Source organism: Corylus avellana, chromosome 5 (assembly GCF_965113065.1).
Source record: "Corylus avellana chromosome 5, dhCorAvel1.hap1.2, whole genome shotgun sequence".
NCBI lineage: Eukaryota > Viridiplantae > Streptophyta > Magnoliopsida > Fagales > Betulaceae > Corylus > Corylus avellana.
In genome coordinates this window covers 6,069,609-6,087,318 of record NC_142494.1, presented here as the reverse complement: position 1 = coordinate 6,087,318, position 17,710 = coordinate 6,069,609, and the positions used below count along the sequence as shown (strand labels likewise).

The window sequence follows — 17,710 nt, the reverse complement described above, 5'->3', positions numbered from 1 at the left end:
GGTGCCAAACTGTTAGAACACAGTTTTCCGATGGATGACGTGGCACAATTTCTGGGCTGCACAGCGGCGTCTGAGGACAGGTCGGTCGTTGCATTGCGGTGTCTGAGGACGGGTCGGTCTGGTACACAAGAGCAAACAATAGGGTTAGAGTCTCCGGTGGTTTCCCAGCGGGGATACTCCGATGCCTAAGTCAGTAATCAGAGAAGGAAGATGAAAACAACACAGAGCTTAGATAGCAAAAGTTGCGATTACCTTAGTATTGATAAATGACTTGTATTTATAGGCATGAAAGGAGTTTGATCTCCCATACGTTTAGGGATTTTATCCCTCAATATCTGCTGTGCAAACATTTGAAAAGTGAGATAGTGTTTGTTAGCTGTTCCGTGATCTTAGTAGCCTAAGATCATGGGATAAGTATCATAGCTTTTGCGCGATGTTAGGTCAGAATGCCCGAGTTAGACTAGGTCACCTACACTAGCTTGGAAGCCAACTAACGTATCTTGATCGACATGGATAACCTGAATAGAGGAGGACTAGTCATATCTCTATGATGGAATGACCAATGCATCCTTCGGTCTTTGACTATCTGGGCCCATTAGTAATGCCTCAAGCTAGGAGCCTGAGACCTCCTTAGGCTAAGTCGATCGAGAGCTCAGCAACCCAGTATTATATGGAGCTTTGGGCAAAAAGCCCGTTGGGCCTTCTCGAACTGATCCATGACCCAACATTATCAAAATTGTCTTAAATAATGTGAGGAAATTGAAATGGAAATATTGAATTTGTCATTTCATTAGGATTAAGAAACTGTGGTCGGATGCCACTTTGTTGAACAGTAAGATATAATATTGAAAAAGAAGTGAAACACTTAATTAATAGAGGACTTTGTATTATTTTTTATTCAACTTGATAAAAAGTAACTTATTTACATGAGTATTTATAGGATATAAATGACCCTTTTAACTTTTTTACATTAATTTCATTCATTTACATCATATATAACTCTCGTGTAATTCTGGATCCGAATCCCTTCAAATTCTTAAAAAATTCGAGTTTTTTAAATTTCTAAATATAGTTTTCTATTATATACAAGAGTTACAAAGAAAGTAACGTTTTTGGTATTTTTAAGGAAACAAAATAATTCATTTTCTTTCCAAAATAAAAAGCAACGCACAAATTGTTTTTTTTTTTTTTTTTTTCAGAAAAAAAAAAACCCAACTTTTAAGCTAGGTGAAGAAGAACTTACTAGATTTGAAGTTGGACGACACTTGAACAAACGTATGTATTCAATTTTTTCCTCGTTTCCAAATTTTTTTACTTTTTTCAGAATTTCTCTTTAAAAATGGTTGGGTGTTGTATGTTGTGTGTGAGGAAGAAGATCATTTGTGTGTTGCTTTTTTATTTTAGGAAGAAAATGAATTATTTCATTTCCTTAGTAAGACAAAGAATTTTTTTAAAAAAAAAGTGATATTTTTTTTAATCCTTAAATTTATTGAATGGTAGATTTAGAAATTTAAAAAACTCGAATTCTCTAAAAATTCGAGAGAATCTGTAAAAGATACAGATTCTAAAATTAACATACAAAATATAAAAAGTTAAATTTATTATTGAACATGTAACTCGCAACAAACCTAAATAGTTATAATCCACTTTTAAAAGCTCTTGGAGTAATCGATAAGGCACGTTTACTCGTAAATTTATTATATATTTACTCTTATAATTCCTCTGCTTCTGATGTGATTCTGAATTTCTTGTTTTTTCCCGTAAACTTATTATTATTTTTCTAGAATGTGGGTCTTCGAAAAAAGCCAGTTTTCTGGGGATTTGTCTGCCATTTGCCAAACCTGACAAATCAATATACTTGATAATCTATATATATACAGGCTCGTTATCCATAAATCAACAAGCTTAATTAGTTTTATCTAATTAATAATTAACTGAGCCTACCTTAAGGCTTACCATTTGCCACCAAGAAACAGTAATCAACTAGATTTCCAATAGGCTTTACAAAATCAACAAAGAAGACAAAATTTCTTATAAATCGTGTATAAATTTGGGCAATTTCCAGTTACACTTTACAATTTCAGAATAGTTTTGCAGAACCCAAATACTAAATTCAGTCCAAATCCGCCTGACATTTCCCTCTGCTATATATGGCATCTGCAAAACTTCTGGTGGGTAGTCTTCAAAACGAAGAACAAAGGCCGTTTCCGTTTCTTCAGCTGAATTTTGCTTCAATTGGGACCCCAACAGCTCAAGTACATGACTGTCCTCAAAGACTCCTCTGATTCTCTTGCTTTGCTTAAAACCATTGCAGAAGTTGAAGGGGAAATATTCTTGGCCTGAGAAAAGGACCTGAGATGGTTCTTTGCATTTTGCTGCGCTGATCTTATGACATGATTCCACCTGCAGATCCCCAGCTGGTCTTTCATGGCCTCCACAACTCCAACACTCGCCGCCACAAATGCTCTGCTTGTTTGACTCATTTTCTCTGCTCTTCACAAAATCACTCTTCTTCGAATTGAACAAACTTTGTGTGACTGAAAAAAACTTGATCCAAGAAAGATATGTGCTAGCTTGATGAACCAAAAGGGAGAGGAGGTCCCTTATATATATATAAAATGAAAAAACCATGGGGATTATGGAATTTGCCGGTGGTTTTGGAGTCTGGGGAGCCAATGGTTTTTTACAAAACATGACTTCACTGCCCTTGTAGAATCACATCGTGGTACTAATTAGGTAGGGGTAACTTCGGATTTTAAACAATCTGGTTTTCGATGATTACAAAGCAATCTTATCACTTCAGCAGAAATAATGCGCACACCGTTTTGAAGTATACAAACCCATCAAGTTGGGAGATTTGATGGACGCACACAAAAACGAAACCACGCTTTGTTTACTTTCAAGTGAGTTTTTTTGGACTGATTTCGACTGCCCTTTCAAGATGGCTCTTTGGTGGAGTTAAAAATGGGAATTGAACAAAATTGGGCAAAATTCACGTACCTCTCAAACTACCACTGAATTGACAATGTTCACTTTAAACTTTCAATTGCGACAATATACTCTCAAACTACTAAAACATTGTCAATATCTTTCCTCAAGCTAGCAAAAAGATCAAAATGCCCCAATATATTTATCAATATGACAAAAATACCCCTAAAATTCAAAAAAAAAAAATTAAAACAAAAATTTTAATTTTTTTTAAAAAATTATTTTAATTTTTAAACGATTTTTTTTTAAACCAAAATTTTTATTTAAAAAAAAAAAATCAATTTTTATTTCTGAAAAAAAAAATCATCAAGATTTTTTTTTTTTTCAGATTTATTTTTTTTAAACGAAAATATTTTAATTTTTTTTAAAACGGAAATTTTTATTTTAAAATTATAAAAGAAAACATTCTTTAAAAACAAAAAAACAAACGAAAAATTTTCAATTTTTATTAAAAAAAAATCGAAATTTTTTAATTTTTATTTCTAATAAAAAGATTTTTTTTTTTTTTTTTTTAATTTTAGGTTTTTCCAGAAATTTTAATATATATATATTTTAATTTTACTAAGGGTAGTTTCGTCAATGAGGGGGACATTGACAATGTTTTGGTAGTTTGGGGGTACATTGACAATTGGGTGGTAGTTTGAGGAGGGTATGTGGATTTTCCCCAACTAAATTTTAATATTAAAGTTTTGTTTGCCTATAAAAATGATGAGAAACTTTATTTAGTACGATTTTTGATTATTTTTGTCATTATACCCTTAATTTTTAATTTAAGTCAAGTAGTGTGTTTTATGGCTTCTTTTTTTTTTCTCAAAAAATATAATTATTAATTTTGGATAATTTTATTTTTCAAAGTTTTATAGAGGTATAAGAGATATTTCATTCATATACCATTAGATTTAATCTTAATCCTAAACCGTATGGATGAGATTGCAAAGTTTTCAAAGATAGTGACCTAGCATTACAAATTTTTAAAAAATAATTGTATGATTATAAAAGTGATAAAACATTAGGAGGTAAGTGAAGTTTCCGATAAAAAAATCTAAAATAGTTATGTTCGAAGCAAAAATTAAAAAGCACCCCCCCAAGCCATCATGTGGTTCTGCCGGTAGGGGTGGACAAAATATATGATTGCCAGCTATCGTTCGGTTACCGACTTCCTGCTATTGGCTATCAAAATAAAAAATTAAAAAAAAAAAACTGTTTAGAGGTCGGTTTGGTTCGGTAGGTGGTAGAATTTTTATTTCATCGTTTAACTAACTGAATCGACTTAACCAACTTTGGCTCTTCATAGTTTTTTGTATCACTTATTTAGTTCAAAAACATATCCAATAGACACTTCTTTAGACCAAAAAGCAACTATTTGAGCCGCCCAAAAAAATAAAAATCTATTTTTTGATCATAAAAAGAGGTTTGACCCAATATAGAATGTCCATGACTAATCGACTTAATCGACCGTCATTTAACTGGTTTCACCGAGTTAACCAATGTAACTGTAATAGTCGAAATTTATTTATGTCGGTATGAAGTCGGTGGACGAAAATACATCTACCATCACCGATTTAATTGATTTCCGGTCCTATCCTTGTATTTTAATTTTGGGATGAAGTGGATAAAGAAAAATTACTTCGTATCTCTAAATTATTTATTTTTTTGGGTCTGTCTCTTTCACTAGTTCATGCCCCTAGCTAGGATAAAAATTGAAGGTGTTACGCATTTATAATGATTGATATATTTATTTTTTTGGGTCTGTCTCTTTCACTAGTTCATGCCCCTAGCTAGGATAAAAATTGAAGGTGTTACACATTTATAATGATTGATAAGGCATCTCTAAATTGCGTCCAAGAAACATATAACGCTCTTAATTTGTTATACATAACAAAGTTTGAAGGTACTTAATTAATTAGGAAAATTTTCGTTTGATTCCTAAACTTTCAAGCGATTTGACAAATTTCCTTTAAACTTTTAAATCTATTAATTTAAACTCTAAACTTTTAATTGCTCTCAATATAGATTCCTTTATCAATTTTAGCCATTAAAAATATCAAAAAAGACTAAAATATCTTTAATTTTTGTTTTTTTAAATAAAAAATGTTTTAAAAGAATAAAGTTAAAATTTTATACAAAATTCAAGAGTATAAACGCTAAATTGAGAGCAATTGATAATCGATGGTTTAAACAAGTTTCTCTAATTGATTTGTTTGTTTCGTCAGCTCTGCAAAATTGAAGTCATCATTTGAGATTCTTACTCATCCGTACGCTGACAAGCTTTGCAAGTTGCGACGGCCTAGTAGGAGCAGGAGCCGATTTATTATTAATTGTTAATATACATATAAAATTCAAACTCGCCAAATAAATCATTAAGCTTGAATAAAATGAGCCTATCTTAAGCCTTATCTGGAATCTTTCGTCAAAGAAGACAAAACAAATTTGTCATAAATCGTGTATGTATTAATCAGGGCAATTTCCATTTACACATTTACAAACTAGAATAGTTTTGCATCATCCAAAATACTAAGCTCAATCCGCCTGACATTTCCCACTGCTATTTATGCTATGCATCTACAAAAAGTCTGGTAGCTAGTCTTCAAATATTCTTCCTTCATTCAACGAATCTCTACCAGAAATCAGTGGCTCCTCATCGTACGGTCACTATCTTCAGTTGAGTTGTGCTTCAATTGGGACCCCAACAGCTCAAGTACATGACCGTCCTCAAAGACTCCTCCGACTGCTTCAGTTTCTGCTCTCTTGCTTTGCTTAAAACCATTGCAGAAGTTGAAGGAGAAAGGTTGTTGGCCTGAGAGAAGGACCTGAGATGGTTCTTTGCATTCTGCTGCGCTGATCTTAAGACATGATTCCACCTGCAGATCCCCAGCTGGTCTTTCATGGCCTCCACAACTCCAACAGTTGCTGCCACAAATGCTCTGCTTGTTTGACTCATCTTCTCTGCTGCTCTACACGTACAATATCACTCTTCTTCGAATTGAACAAACTTTGTGTCGCTGATGAAATTGATCCAAGAAGGATATGTGCTTGCTTAATGAAGGAAATGGTAGGGGAGGTCCCTTATATATATAATATATTGAGATAGAGGGTGAGCAATGGGAAGTTTGTGAAAAACCATGGGGATTATGGCATTTGCCGGTGGTTTTGGAGTGCAAGGAGCAAATGGTTTTTTACAAAACATGACTGTACTGCCCCTGTAATACCACGTCGTGAGTCGTGACACCAATTATTAGGTAGGGGCAACTATGGTCTTTAAAAAATCAACCTTTCGATGACGACAAAGCAATCTAATCAGTTTGAAATGAGGATGCCCAATCCGCATGAGATAACTAACGCGCACACCGTTTTTTCAATATAAAACCCATCAAGTTCGGAGACATACAAAAACGAAAACCAGACACTTTGAAGTCAGTTTTAGTTGGACTGCCAGTGCCAGCTGTGTTCTCCATATTTCTTGTATCTATCCTCCAGTGTCCTTTCAAGCACACTAGAAAGGATATTGAACTAAATTTTTAATATTCAATAGGAAAAAAAGAAAGGAACTAAATTCTTTTATGTTTTAAGGCAAACTTTCTTTTCTTTTATCCAACTCTTATTTGCCGCATCATCTAAAGGTTGGATAATAGGAGTGAAAGATTCTTTCGAAGTTTTTGTATAGTTTTTCTTTGATTATGACTAAAAGGAGCTTTGTCACTAAGCTCGTTGTAGCATTTTTCTGCAGTCTCTTAAACATCTTGCGATTCATGCAATACTTTCGTGCGAATACACTAATGATCAAAATTGTCTTCGAAAATATGAGGGAATTAAAATGAAAATATTGAATTGACCATTTTTTTAGGGGATAAAGTTTTTCTCCAAACTGGGTTGGAAAAATTTCTTTCAATTTAATTTATAAAAGTGACACGTGTCCATTTTTTTAATAACATGTAAGATGCACATGAGTTTTTAATAAAATGTATTTCAACTTTGTCCCTACTATTAAAAAAAATGTGCATCTCACATGTTCAATGGACACATGTTACTTTTATAAACTAGGTTGAAAAAAATTTCTCCAACACAGTTTGAAGGAAAACTGTGTCCTTATTTATGATTAAGAAATTGTGGTAGGATAAGACTTTGTTGAAAATTGGAAACTATACACACTAAGATAGAATATGGAAAAAGAAGTGAAACACTTAATTAATAGAGGACTTTGTGTTCTTTTTTATTCAACTTGATAAAGTAATTTGTTTACATGAGTATTTATGGGATACAAAGGGCCCTTCTAACTTCTTTATATTAATTCCATTTATTTATATTTTATATAACTCTCATGTAACTCTGAATCTGGATCCACTCAGATTCTTAAAAAATTCGAGTTTTTCAAATTTCTAAAGTCGTCTATTGTATATAAGAGTTAAAAAATAAAAAATAAAAAATAAAAGTCACGTTTTTAGTATTTTTAAGGAAACAAAATAACTCATTTTCTTTCCAAAATAAAAAAGCAACGCTCAAATGGTTTTTTTTTTTAAGTGATTTATTTATTTCGTTTTCCTCTCGAAACAAAAAAAAAAAAAAAAGCTCAACTCTTAGGCTAGGTTAACAATAACTTACCAGATTTGAAGTTAGACGACACTTGAGCAAGCGTATGCATTCAGCTTTTTTGATAAGAGGACTGTAATACTCGTTTCCAGATTTTTTTTTTTTTTTTTTTTTTTTCCCTTCAGAATTTCTCTTACAGTTGGGCATTCTAAGTTGTGCGTGAGGAAGAAAACCATTTGTGTGTTGCTTTTATTATTTTGGGAAGAAAAGGAATTATTTCATTTCCTTACCCCAAAAAAAAAAAAAAAAAAAACCCTAATATTTTTTTTTAACCCTTAAATATGGACCGCTAGGTTTAAAAATTTGATAAACTCAAACTCTTTAAGGATTCAAGAGAATCCGGATCCTGTAAAAGTCACTTAATAACATACAAATTATAAATTTACATGTAATTTGCAACAAATGTAATTATAAACCTAAGAGCATGTTTGGAATTACATTTGAGAAAAAGAGCTTATAAATCAAAAAAAAAATTTAGACAAAAGCTTCAAGTACTTTTAGGTCCCTCAAACATAATTCCAAATAGACCTAAATAGTTATAATCCACTTTTAAAAGCTCATGGAGTAATCGATAAGGGACGTTTACTCGTAAATTTATTAAAGATTTACTCTTATTATTCCTCTGCTTATGATGTGATTCTGAATTTCTTGTTTTTTCCCGTAAACTTATTATTATTATTTTTCTAGGATGTGGGTCTTCGAAAAAAGCCAGTTTTCTGGGGATTTGTCTGCCATTTGCCAAACCGGACAAATCAATATACTTGATAATCTATGAATATACAGGCTCGTTATCCATAAATCAACAAGCTTAATTAGTTTTATCTATGTAATAATTAACTGAGCCTACCTTAAGACTTACCATTTGCCACCAAGAAACAGTAATCATCTCATTTCTCAACTTGATTTCCAATAGGCTTTACAAAATCAACAAAGAAGACAAAATTTCTTATAAATCGTGTATAAATTTGGGCAATTTCCAGTTACACTTTACAATTTCAGAATAGTTTTGCAGAACCCAAATACTAAATTCAGTCCAAATCCGCCTGACATTTCCCTCTGCTATATATGGCATCTGCAAAACTTCTGGTGGGTAGTCTTCAAAACGAAGAAGAAAGGCTGTTTCCGTTTCTTCAGCTGAATTTTGCTTCAATTGGGACCCCAGCAGCTCAAGTACATGACTGTCCTCAAAGACTCCTCTGATTCTCTTGCTTTGCTTAAAACCATTGCAGAAGTTGAAGGGGAAAGATTCTTGGCCTGAGAGAAGGACCTGAGATGGTTCTTTGCATTCTGCTGCGCTGATCTTATGACATGATTCCACCTGCAGATCCCCAGCTGGTCTTTCATGGCCTCCACAACTCCAACACTAGCCGCCACAAATGCTCTGCTTGTTTGACTCATCTTCTCTGCTCTTCACAATATCACTCTTTTTCGAATTGAACAAACTTTGTGTGACTGATAAAAACTTGATCCAAGAAAGATATGTGCTAGCTTGATGAACCAAATGGTAGAGGAGGTCCCTTTTATATATGACTTGAAAAAAAATAAAAAAACCATGGGGATTATGGAATTTGCCGGTGGTTTTGGGGTCTGGGGAGCCAATGGTTTTTTACAAAACATGACTTCACTGTCCTTGTAGAATCACATCGTGGTACTAATTAGGTAGGGGCAACTTCGGATTTTAAACAATCTGGTTTTCGATGATTACAAAGCAATGTTATCACTTCAGCTGCAATAATGCGCACACCGTTTTGAAATATACAAACCCATCAAGTTGGGAGATTTGATGGACGCACACAAAAACGAAACCACGCTTTGTTTACTTTCAAGTGAGTTTTTTTGGACTGATTTCGACTGCCCTTTCAAGATGGCTCTATGGTGGAGTTAAAAATGGGAATTGAACTAAATTTTAATATTAAAGTTTTGTTTGCCTATAAAAATGATGAGAAACTTTATTTACAACTACGTTTCATTACTTTTGTAATTATACACTTAATTTTTAATTTAAGTTAAGTAGTGTGTTTTATGGCTTTTTTTTTTTTTTTTCCTCAAAATATATAATTATTAAATTAGGATAATTTTATTTTTAAAAGTTTTACAGAGGTATAAGAGATATTTCACCCATATACCGTTTGATTTAACCATAATCCTAAACAGTAGAGATGAAATTGCAACGTTTTCAAAGATAGTTACGCGGCATTACAAATTTTTTTTAAATAATTGTATGATTATAAAAGTGTTAAAACATTAGGGGTAAGTGAAGTTTCCCATAAAAAAATCTAAAATAATTATGCTCGAAGCAAAAATTAAAAAGCACCCCCCCCCCCCCCCAGCCATCATGTGGTTCTGCCCGTAGGGGTGGACAAAATATATGACTGCCAGCTATTGATCGGTTACCGACTTCCTGCTATTGGCAGTCGAAATAAAAAAAAAAACTATTTTGAGGTCAGTTTGGTTCATTAGGTGGTAGAATTTTTATTTCATCGTTTAACTGAACTGAATCGACTTAACCAACTTTGGCTCTTCATAGTTTTTTTGTATCACTTAGTTAAAAACATATATCCAATAAACACTTCTTTAGACTAATAGGCAACTATTTGAGCCCCCCACCCCCCAAAAAAAAAATTAAAAAAAAAAAAAATCTATTTTTTGATCGTAAAAAGAGGTTTGACCCAATATAGAATGCCCATGATTAACCGACTTAATCGACCGCCATTTAACTAGTTTCACCGAGTTAACCGACTTAACTGTAATAGTCAAAATTTATTCATGTCGGTATAAGGTCGGTAGACGAAAATACATCTACAATCACCGATTTAATTGGTTTCCGGTCCTATCCTTGTATTTCAATTTTGGTATGAAGTGGATAGAGAAAAATTACTTCGCATCTAAATTATTTATTTTTTTGGGTCTGTTTCTTTCACTAGTTCTTTCCCCTAGCTAGGATAAAAATTGAAGGTGTTAAGCATTTATAATGATTGATAAGCCATCTCTAAATTGCGTCCAAAAAACATATAATGCTCTTAATTTTTTTTTTTTTTTTTTTTTTTTGAGAAAATAATGCTCTTAATTTGTTATACGTAAGACATGGGCCACCCCCAAATGGCCAAGGGGTGGCTCGGCCACCCCCAGTTTTTTCCTTTTCTTTTTCTTTTTTTTTTAAAAAAAAAAAATACATTTTTTTTGTTAATTTAAAAAATTTAAAAAAAAATTAAATAGGTGCCACGTGTCAACATCTGATTGGTCCACGTGTCAGTCTTAATGGTCAATTAATGGATTGACTAAATTGGTCCTTTATCAAAACCCCAAAAGGTCATGTGATAAAAGTGAAACCCTAGGGGGGAAAAATAAAGTTATTAAACCCTAAGGGAGTTTGAGATATTTAACCCAAAAGCTAATTAAAATCATCAACGAAGACAAAACAAATTTGTCATAAATCGTGTATGTATTAATCAGGGCAATTTCCATTTACACATTTACAAACCAGGATGGTTTTGCATCATCCAGAATACTAAGCTCAATCCGCCTGACATTTCCCACTGCTATGCTATGCATCTACAAAAAGTCTGGTAGCTAGCCTTCAAATATTCTTCCTTCATTCAACGAATCTCTACCAGAAATCAGTGGCTCCTCATCGTACGGTCACTATCTTCAGCTGAGTTGTGCTTCAATTGGGACCCCAACAGCTCAAGTACATGACCGTCCTCAGAGACTCCTCCGACTGCTTCAGTTTCTGCTCTCTTGCTTTGCTAAAAACCATTGCAGAAGTTGAAGGAGAAAGGTTGTTGGCCTGAGACAAGGACCTGAGATGGTTCTTTGCATTCTGCTGCGCTGATCTTAAGACATGATTCCACCTGCAGATCCCCAGCTGGTCTTTCATGGCCTCCACAACTCCAACAGTTGCTGCCACAAATGCTCTGCTTGTTTGACTCATCTTCTCTGCTCTTCACAATATCACTCTTCTTCTTTGCTTTGAACAAACTTTGTGTCACTGATGAAATTGATCCAAGACGGATATGTGCTAGCTTGATGAAGGAAATGGTAGGGGAGGTCCCTTATATATATAATATATTGAGATAGAGGTTGAGCGATGGGAAGTTTGTGAAAAACCATGGGGATTATGGCATTTGCCGGTGGTTTTGGAGTCTGGGAAGCCAGTGGTTTTTTACAGAACATGACTGTACTGCCCCTGTAATACCACGTCGACGACGTCGTGACACCAATTATTAGGTAGGGGCAGCTATGGTCTTTAAAAAATCGACCTTTCGATGACGACAAAGCAATCTAATCAGTTTGAAATGAGGATGCCCAATCCGCTTCAGATAACTAATGCGCTGCGCACGCCGTTTTTCAAAAATATAATAAAAGCCCATCAAGTCCGGAGACATACAAAAACGAAAACCACACTTCGAAGTGTGACGTGGAGTTTTAGTTAGACTGCCAGCTGTGTTCTCCATATTTCGGGATAAAACAAAAGAGCACGCGGCCTGCAAATTTTTTTTTAAAAAAAAAAAAAAAATCTATCCTCCACTGTCCTTTCAATCACACTAGAAAGGGAATTGGACTAAAATTTATTTGAGAAACGATACAGTGCAATAAAATCTCATAAAAGTTTTATGTGGCAAGAAGGTGCAGACTTTATTCATAGTTGTTGTGGTTTTACTCATTTATAAATGGCATTTTGTCACCTAAAATTTTTATGGAGTAAAAATAATATTTTTATTGCACTATAACAAATTTCAAATTTTTAATATTATAGGAAAAAAAGAAAGAAACTAATTTTTTTTTATGTTTTAAGGCTAACTTTCTTTTCTCTTATCAACTCTTATTTGCCACATCATCTAAACATTGATAATAAGCTTGTTGATCATTTTTTCAAAGTTTTAGGAAAGTTTCTCTTTGATTATGAACTAAAAGAGCTTTGTCACTAAGCTCATTGTAACATTTTTCTGCATTCTCTTAAACATCTTGTGATTCAAGTAATGTCTTCGCGTGAATATACTAATTATCAAAATTGTCTTTGAAAATATGAGGAAATTGAAATGGAAATATTGAATTGGTCATTTCTTTAGGATTAAGAAACTGTGGTCGGATGTAGGGCTGACAATTCTGACACGACCCGAGAACCCGACACGAACACGACACGAAGTTAACAGGTATTGGGTTTAGGCTTATCGGGTTCGGGTCTACCCGATTAAGACACGATTAAATTCGTGTCTGGCGGGTTGACCCGTCGGGTCCGCGGGTCGACCCGCCAGACACGTTTAATAAATGGGTCTGGCGGGTCAGTCGGGTCAACCGGGTCTGGCGGGTCAGTCGGGTCAACCGGGTCTGGGGGGTCAATCGAGTCTGACGGGTCAACCGGGTCTGGCGGGTCTCAGGTGACCCGCCAGACCCATTTAATTTTTTATTATTTTATTATTATTATTATTATTTTTTTTTTTTTTAATAAAAAAACCTATGTCTAAGTTCTAACTAAGTTAACCCTAACACTTACTGACTCACTCACGGCTTCATTTCACTCTTCACTTCACGACTTCACAGTTTTCACTTCACTGGCCTATTCCTTGTTTTTCCGTTACTTTTTCTATATATTAGAACATTATCTTTTAAATCATTATTTATATATTAAAACATTCTCTTTTAAAATTTTTTAATCTTCTTAGATGGTTATGATAAATTTGACTAGTTCTTTGGCCTAAGAGATCCCTTTATTAAATTATTTTTTCCAATTTTGATTAAGGTTTTTTTTTTTTTTTTAAAAAAAAAAAAACGAGTCGGGTCGGGTCTACCCGATATGACCCGGTTATGCTAAACGGGTTAAGCGGGTCGTGTCGGGTTACCCGAATATTTTTCGTGTTATAATCGTGTAGGACCAGCTAACCTATTTAGCTAAACGGGTCGTGTTCGTGTTTTGGGTAATCGGGTCGTGGTCTTAACGGGTCCTAATCGGGTCTACCCGATTACCCGTTTTGCCAGCCCTAGTCGGATGCCACTTTGTTAATCAGTAAGATATAATATGGAAAAAGAAGTGAAACACTTAATTAACAGAGGACTTTGTGTTATTTTTTATTCAACTTGATAAAAAGCAACTTGTTTACATGAGTATTTATAAGATACAAATAACCATTCTAACTTCTTTACATTAATTTTATTCATTTACATCTCATATAACTCTTATGTAATTCTGGATCCGAATCCCCTCAAATTCTTAAAAAATTCGAGTTTTTCAAATTTCTAAATCTAGTTGTCTATTATATACAAGAGTTAAAAAGAAAGTAACGTTTTTGGTATTTTTAAGGAAACAAAATAATTCATTTTCTTTCCAAAATAAAAAGCAACGCACAAATGGTTTTTTTATTTTTTTATTTTAAGTGATTTCTTTATTTTGTTTTCCTCTTGAAAAAAAAAAAAGAAAAAAAAAGGGGGAGCTCAACTCTTAAGGTAGGTGAACAAGAACGTACTAGATTTGAAGTTGGACAACACTTGAACAAACCTATGTATTCAGCTTTTTTCATAAGAGGATTGTGTAATACTCATTTCCAGATTTTTTATTTTTTTTTCTCAGAATTTCCCTTACAAGTACGGTTGGGCGTTCTATGTTGTGCGTGAGGAAGAAGACCATTTGTGATTTGTGTGTTGCTTTTTTTATTTTGGGAAGAAAATGAATTATTTCATTTCCTTCCTAAGACAAAAAAAAAAAAAAAAAAAAAGAAAGAGGTGATATATATTTTTTTTAACCCTTAAATATAATGGATTTCTAGATTTAGAAATTTGAAAAACTTGAATTCTCTAAATACTCGAGAGAATCTGGTAAAAGATACAACATCTTGAAGTCACTTAATAACATACAAAATAAGGAAAATTTCACTTTAGCCCCCTGAACTTTTACCCGATCTTATAAACTTCTAAACTTTCAGCTACTCTTAATTAAAACCCTTATGTTAATTTTAACTGTTAAAAATACAAAAAAATACCAAAATGTCCTTGATTTTCATTTTTTTTAAATAAAAAAACATTTTAAAAATTAAAATTTTATACAAAAGTTAAGGGTATAAACGTCATGTAACGTTTAAAATCTGACAAAGGGGTCTACATTAAGAGTAATTAAAAGTTCAAGGATACAAAATTTCCTCCACATTAAGAGTAATTAAAAGTTCAAGGATTCAAAATAAAAATTTGAAAGTTCAAGAGAAATTTATGAAATTGAATAAAAGTTCAAGGACCAAAATAAAGTTTCTCCTTAAATTTATTATTCAGCATGTAACTCGCAAACCTAAATAGTTATAATCCACTTTTAAATTTATTATTCAGCATGTAACTGGCAACAAACCTAAATAGTTATAATCCACTTTTAAAAGCTCTTGGAATACTCGATAAGGCACGTTTACTCGTAAATTTATTATATATTTACTCTTATAATTCCTCTGCTTCTGATGTGATTCTGAATTTCTTGTTTTTTCCCGTAAATTTATTATTATTTTTCTAGGATGTGGGTCTTAGAAAAAAGCCACCTTTCTGGGGATTTGTCTGCCATTTGCCAAACCGGACAGATGAATTTACTTGATAATCTATATATATACAGGCTCGTTATCCATAAATCAAAAAGCTTAATTAGTTTTATCTATGTAATAATTAACTGAGCCTACCTTAAGACTTACCATTTGCCACCAAGAAACAGTAATCAACTTGATTTCCAATAGGCTTTACAAAATCAACAAAGAAGACAAAATTTCTTATAAATCGTGTATAAATTTGGGCAATTTCCAGTTACACTTTACAATTTCAGAATAGTTTTGCAGAACCCAAATACTAAATTCAGTCCAAATCCGCCTGACATTTCCCTCTGCTATATATGGCATCTGCAAAACTTCTGGTGGGTAGTCTTCAAAACGAAGAAGAAAGGCTGTTTCCGTTTCTTCAGCTGAATTTTGCTTCAATTGGGACCCCAGCAGCTCAAGTACATGACTGTCCTCAAAGACTCCTCTGCTCTTGCTTTGCTTAAAACCATTGCAGAAGTTGAAGGGGAAAGATTCTTGGCCTGAGACAAGGACCTGAGATGGTTCTTTGCATTCTGCTGCGCTGATCTTAAGACATGATTCCACCTGCAGATCCCCAGCTGGTCTTTCATGGCCTCCACAACTCCAACACTAGCCGCCACAAATGCTCTGCTTGTTTGACTCATCTTCTGTGCTCTTCACAATATCACTCTTCTTCGAATTGAACAAACTTTGTGTGACTGATAAAAACTTGATCCAAGAAAGATATGTGCTGGCTTGATGAACCAAAAGGGAGAGGAGGTCCCTTATATATATATAAAATGAAAAAACCATGGGGATTATGGAATTTGCCGGTGGTTTTGGAGTCTGGGGAGCCAATGGTTTTTTACAAAACATGACTTCACTGTCCTTGTAGAATCACATCGTGGTACTAATTAGGTAGGGGCAACTTCGGATTTTAAACAATCTGGTTTTCGATGATTACAAAGCAATCTTATCACTTCAGCTGCAATAATGCGCACACCGTTTTGAAATATACAAACCCATCAAGTTGGGAGATTTGATGGACGCACACAAAAACGAAACCACGCTTTGTTTACTTTCAAGTGAGTTTTTTTGGACTGATTTCGACTGCAAACTTTATTTAGTACCACGCTTCGTTACTTTTGTAATTATATTCTTAATTTTTAATTTAAGCCGAGTCATATATTCGATGCCTTAGTTTTTTATTTTTTATTTTTTTTATTTTTTAAATATAATTATTAAATTAGGATTATTTTATTTTTAAAAGTTTTACAGAGATAAAAAAATATTTCACTCATATACCGTTTGATTTAATCTTAATCCTAGACCGTATAGATGACATTGCAAAGTTTTCAAAGATAGTGACCCAGCATTACAAATTTTTTAAAAATAATTGTATGATTATAAAAGTGATAAAACATTAGGGGGTAAGTGAAGTTTTCCATAAAAAATCTAAAATAATTATGTTCAAAGCAAAAAATTAAAAAGCACCCCCCAAGCCATCATGTGGTTCTGCCCCGTGGGGATGGACAAAATATATGATTGTCAGCTATTGATTGGTTACCGACTTCCTGCTATTGGCAGTCGAAAAAAAAAAAACTATTTCGAGGTCGGTTTAGTTTGGTAGGTGGTAGAATTTTTATTTCATCATTTAACTGAATTGAATCGACTTAACCAACTTTGGCTCTTCATAGTTTTTCTGTATCACTTATTTAGTTAAAAACATATCCAATAAACACTTCTTTAGACTAGAAGGCAACTATTTGAGCCCCCCAAAAAAAAAAATCTATTTTTTTTATCATAAAAAAAGGTTTGACCCAATAATGCCCATGACTAATCGACTTAATCGACCGCCATTTAACTGGTTTCACCGAGTTAACCGACTTAACTATAATAGTCAAAATTTATTCATGTCGGTATAAAGTCGGTAGACGAAAATACATCTACAATCACCAATTTAATTGATTTCCGGTCCTATCCTTGTATTTCAATTTTGGGATGAAGTGGATAAAGAAAAATTACTTCGCATCTCTAAATTATTTATTTTTTTGGGTCTGTCTCTTTCACTAGTTCTTGCCCTTAGCTAGGATAAAAATTGAAGGTGTTACGCATTTATAATGATTGATAAGGCATCTCTAAATTGCGTCCAAAAAACATATAATGCTCTTAATTTGTTATGCATAACAAAGTTTGAAGGTACTTAATTAATTAGAGAAACTTTAATTTAACTCCATCAACTTTCATCTGATTTGACAAACCTCCTCTAAACTTTCAAATCTCTTAATTTGAATCATGAACTTTCAATTGCTCTTAATGTAGATCTCTTTATCAATTTTAGCCATTAAAAATATTAAAAAAGACCAAAATATCTTTAATTTTTTTAAAAAAAATAAAAAAACATTTTTCACTTAAAATTTTATACATAATTCAAGAGTATAAACGTCAAATTGAGAGCAATTAAAAGTTGATGAGGTAAACAAGTTTCTCTAATTGATTTGTTTGTTTCGTCGTCAGCTCTGCAAAATTGAAGTCATCACTTGAGATTCTTACTCATCCGTACGCTGACAAGCTTTGCAAGTTGCAAGTTGCAACAGCCTAGGAGGAGCAGTAGCCGA

General features: G+C 33.3%; 5 protein-coding genes across 5 annotated transcripts; all 5 read right to left on the bottom strand.

Annotated features, from left to right (window-relative positions):
* Window positions 1–2,147: 2,147 nt before the first annotated feature.
* On the bottom strand, window positions 2,148–2,856 carry LOC148585295 (uncharacterized). The gene has a single exon (XM_088516391.1). The coding sequence runs from the start codon at window positions 2,481–2,483 to the stop codon at window positions 2,232–2,234; it is 252 nt and encodes an 83-aa protein (XP_088372517.1). The 5' UTR covers window positions 2,484–2,856; the 3' UTR covers window positions 2,148–2,231.
* Window positions 2,857–5,423: 2,567 nt separating this feature from the next.
* Window positions 5,424–6,193, bottom strand: LOC148585294 (uncharacterized). Its single transcript, XM_088516388.1, has one exon. The coding sequence runs from the start codon at window positions 5,927–5,929 to the stop codon at window positions 5,663–5,665; it is 267 nt and encodes an 88-aa protein (XP_088372514.1). The 5' UTR covers window positions 5,930–6,193; the 3' UTR covers window positions 5,424–5,662.
* A 2,437-nt stretch (window positions 6,194–8,630) lies between these two features.
* LOC148585293 (uncharacterized) lies at window positions 8,631–9,110 on the bottom strand. The gene has a single exon (XM_088516377.1). The coding sequence runs from the start codon at window positions 8,971–8,973 to the stop codon at window positions 8,722–8,724; it is 252 nt and encodes an 83-aa protein (XP_088372503.1). The 5' UTR covers window positions 8,974–9,110; the 3' UTR covers window positions 8,631–8,721.
* Window positions 9,111–11,009: 1,899 nt separating this feature from the next.
* Window positions 11,010–11,698, bottom strand: LOC132182873 (uncharacterized). Its single transcript, XM_059596229.2, has one exon. The coding sequence runs from the start codon at window positions 11,504–11,506 to the stop codon at window positions 11,240–11,242; it is 267 nt and encodes an 88-aa protein (XP_059452212.2). The 5' UTR covers window positions 11,507–11,698; the 3' UTR covers window positions 11,010–11,239.
* Window positions 11,699–15,419: 3,721 nt separating this feature from the next.
* On the bottom strand, window positions 15,420–16,143 carry LOC148585292 (uncharacterized). The gene has a single exon (XM_088516398.1). It carries the CDS (start codon window positions 15,755–15,757, stop codon window positions 15,509–15,511), a length of 249 nt encoding a protein of 82 aa, XP_088372524.1. The 5' UTR covers window positions 15,758–16,143; the 3' UTR covers window positions 15,420–15,508.
* Between the last annotated feature and the right edge of the window lie 1,567 nt (window positions 16,144–17,710).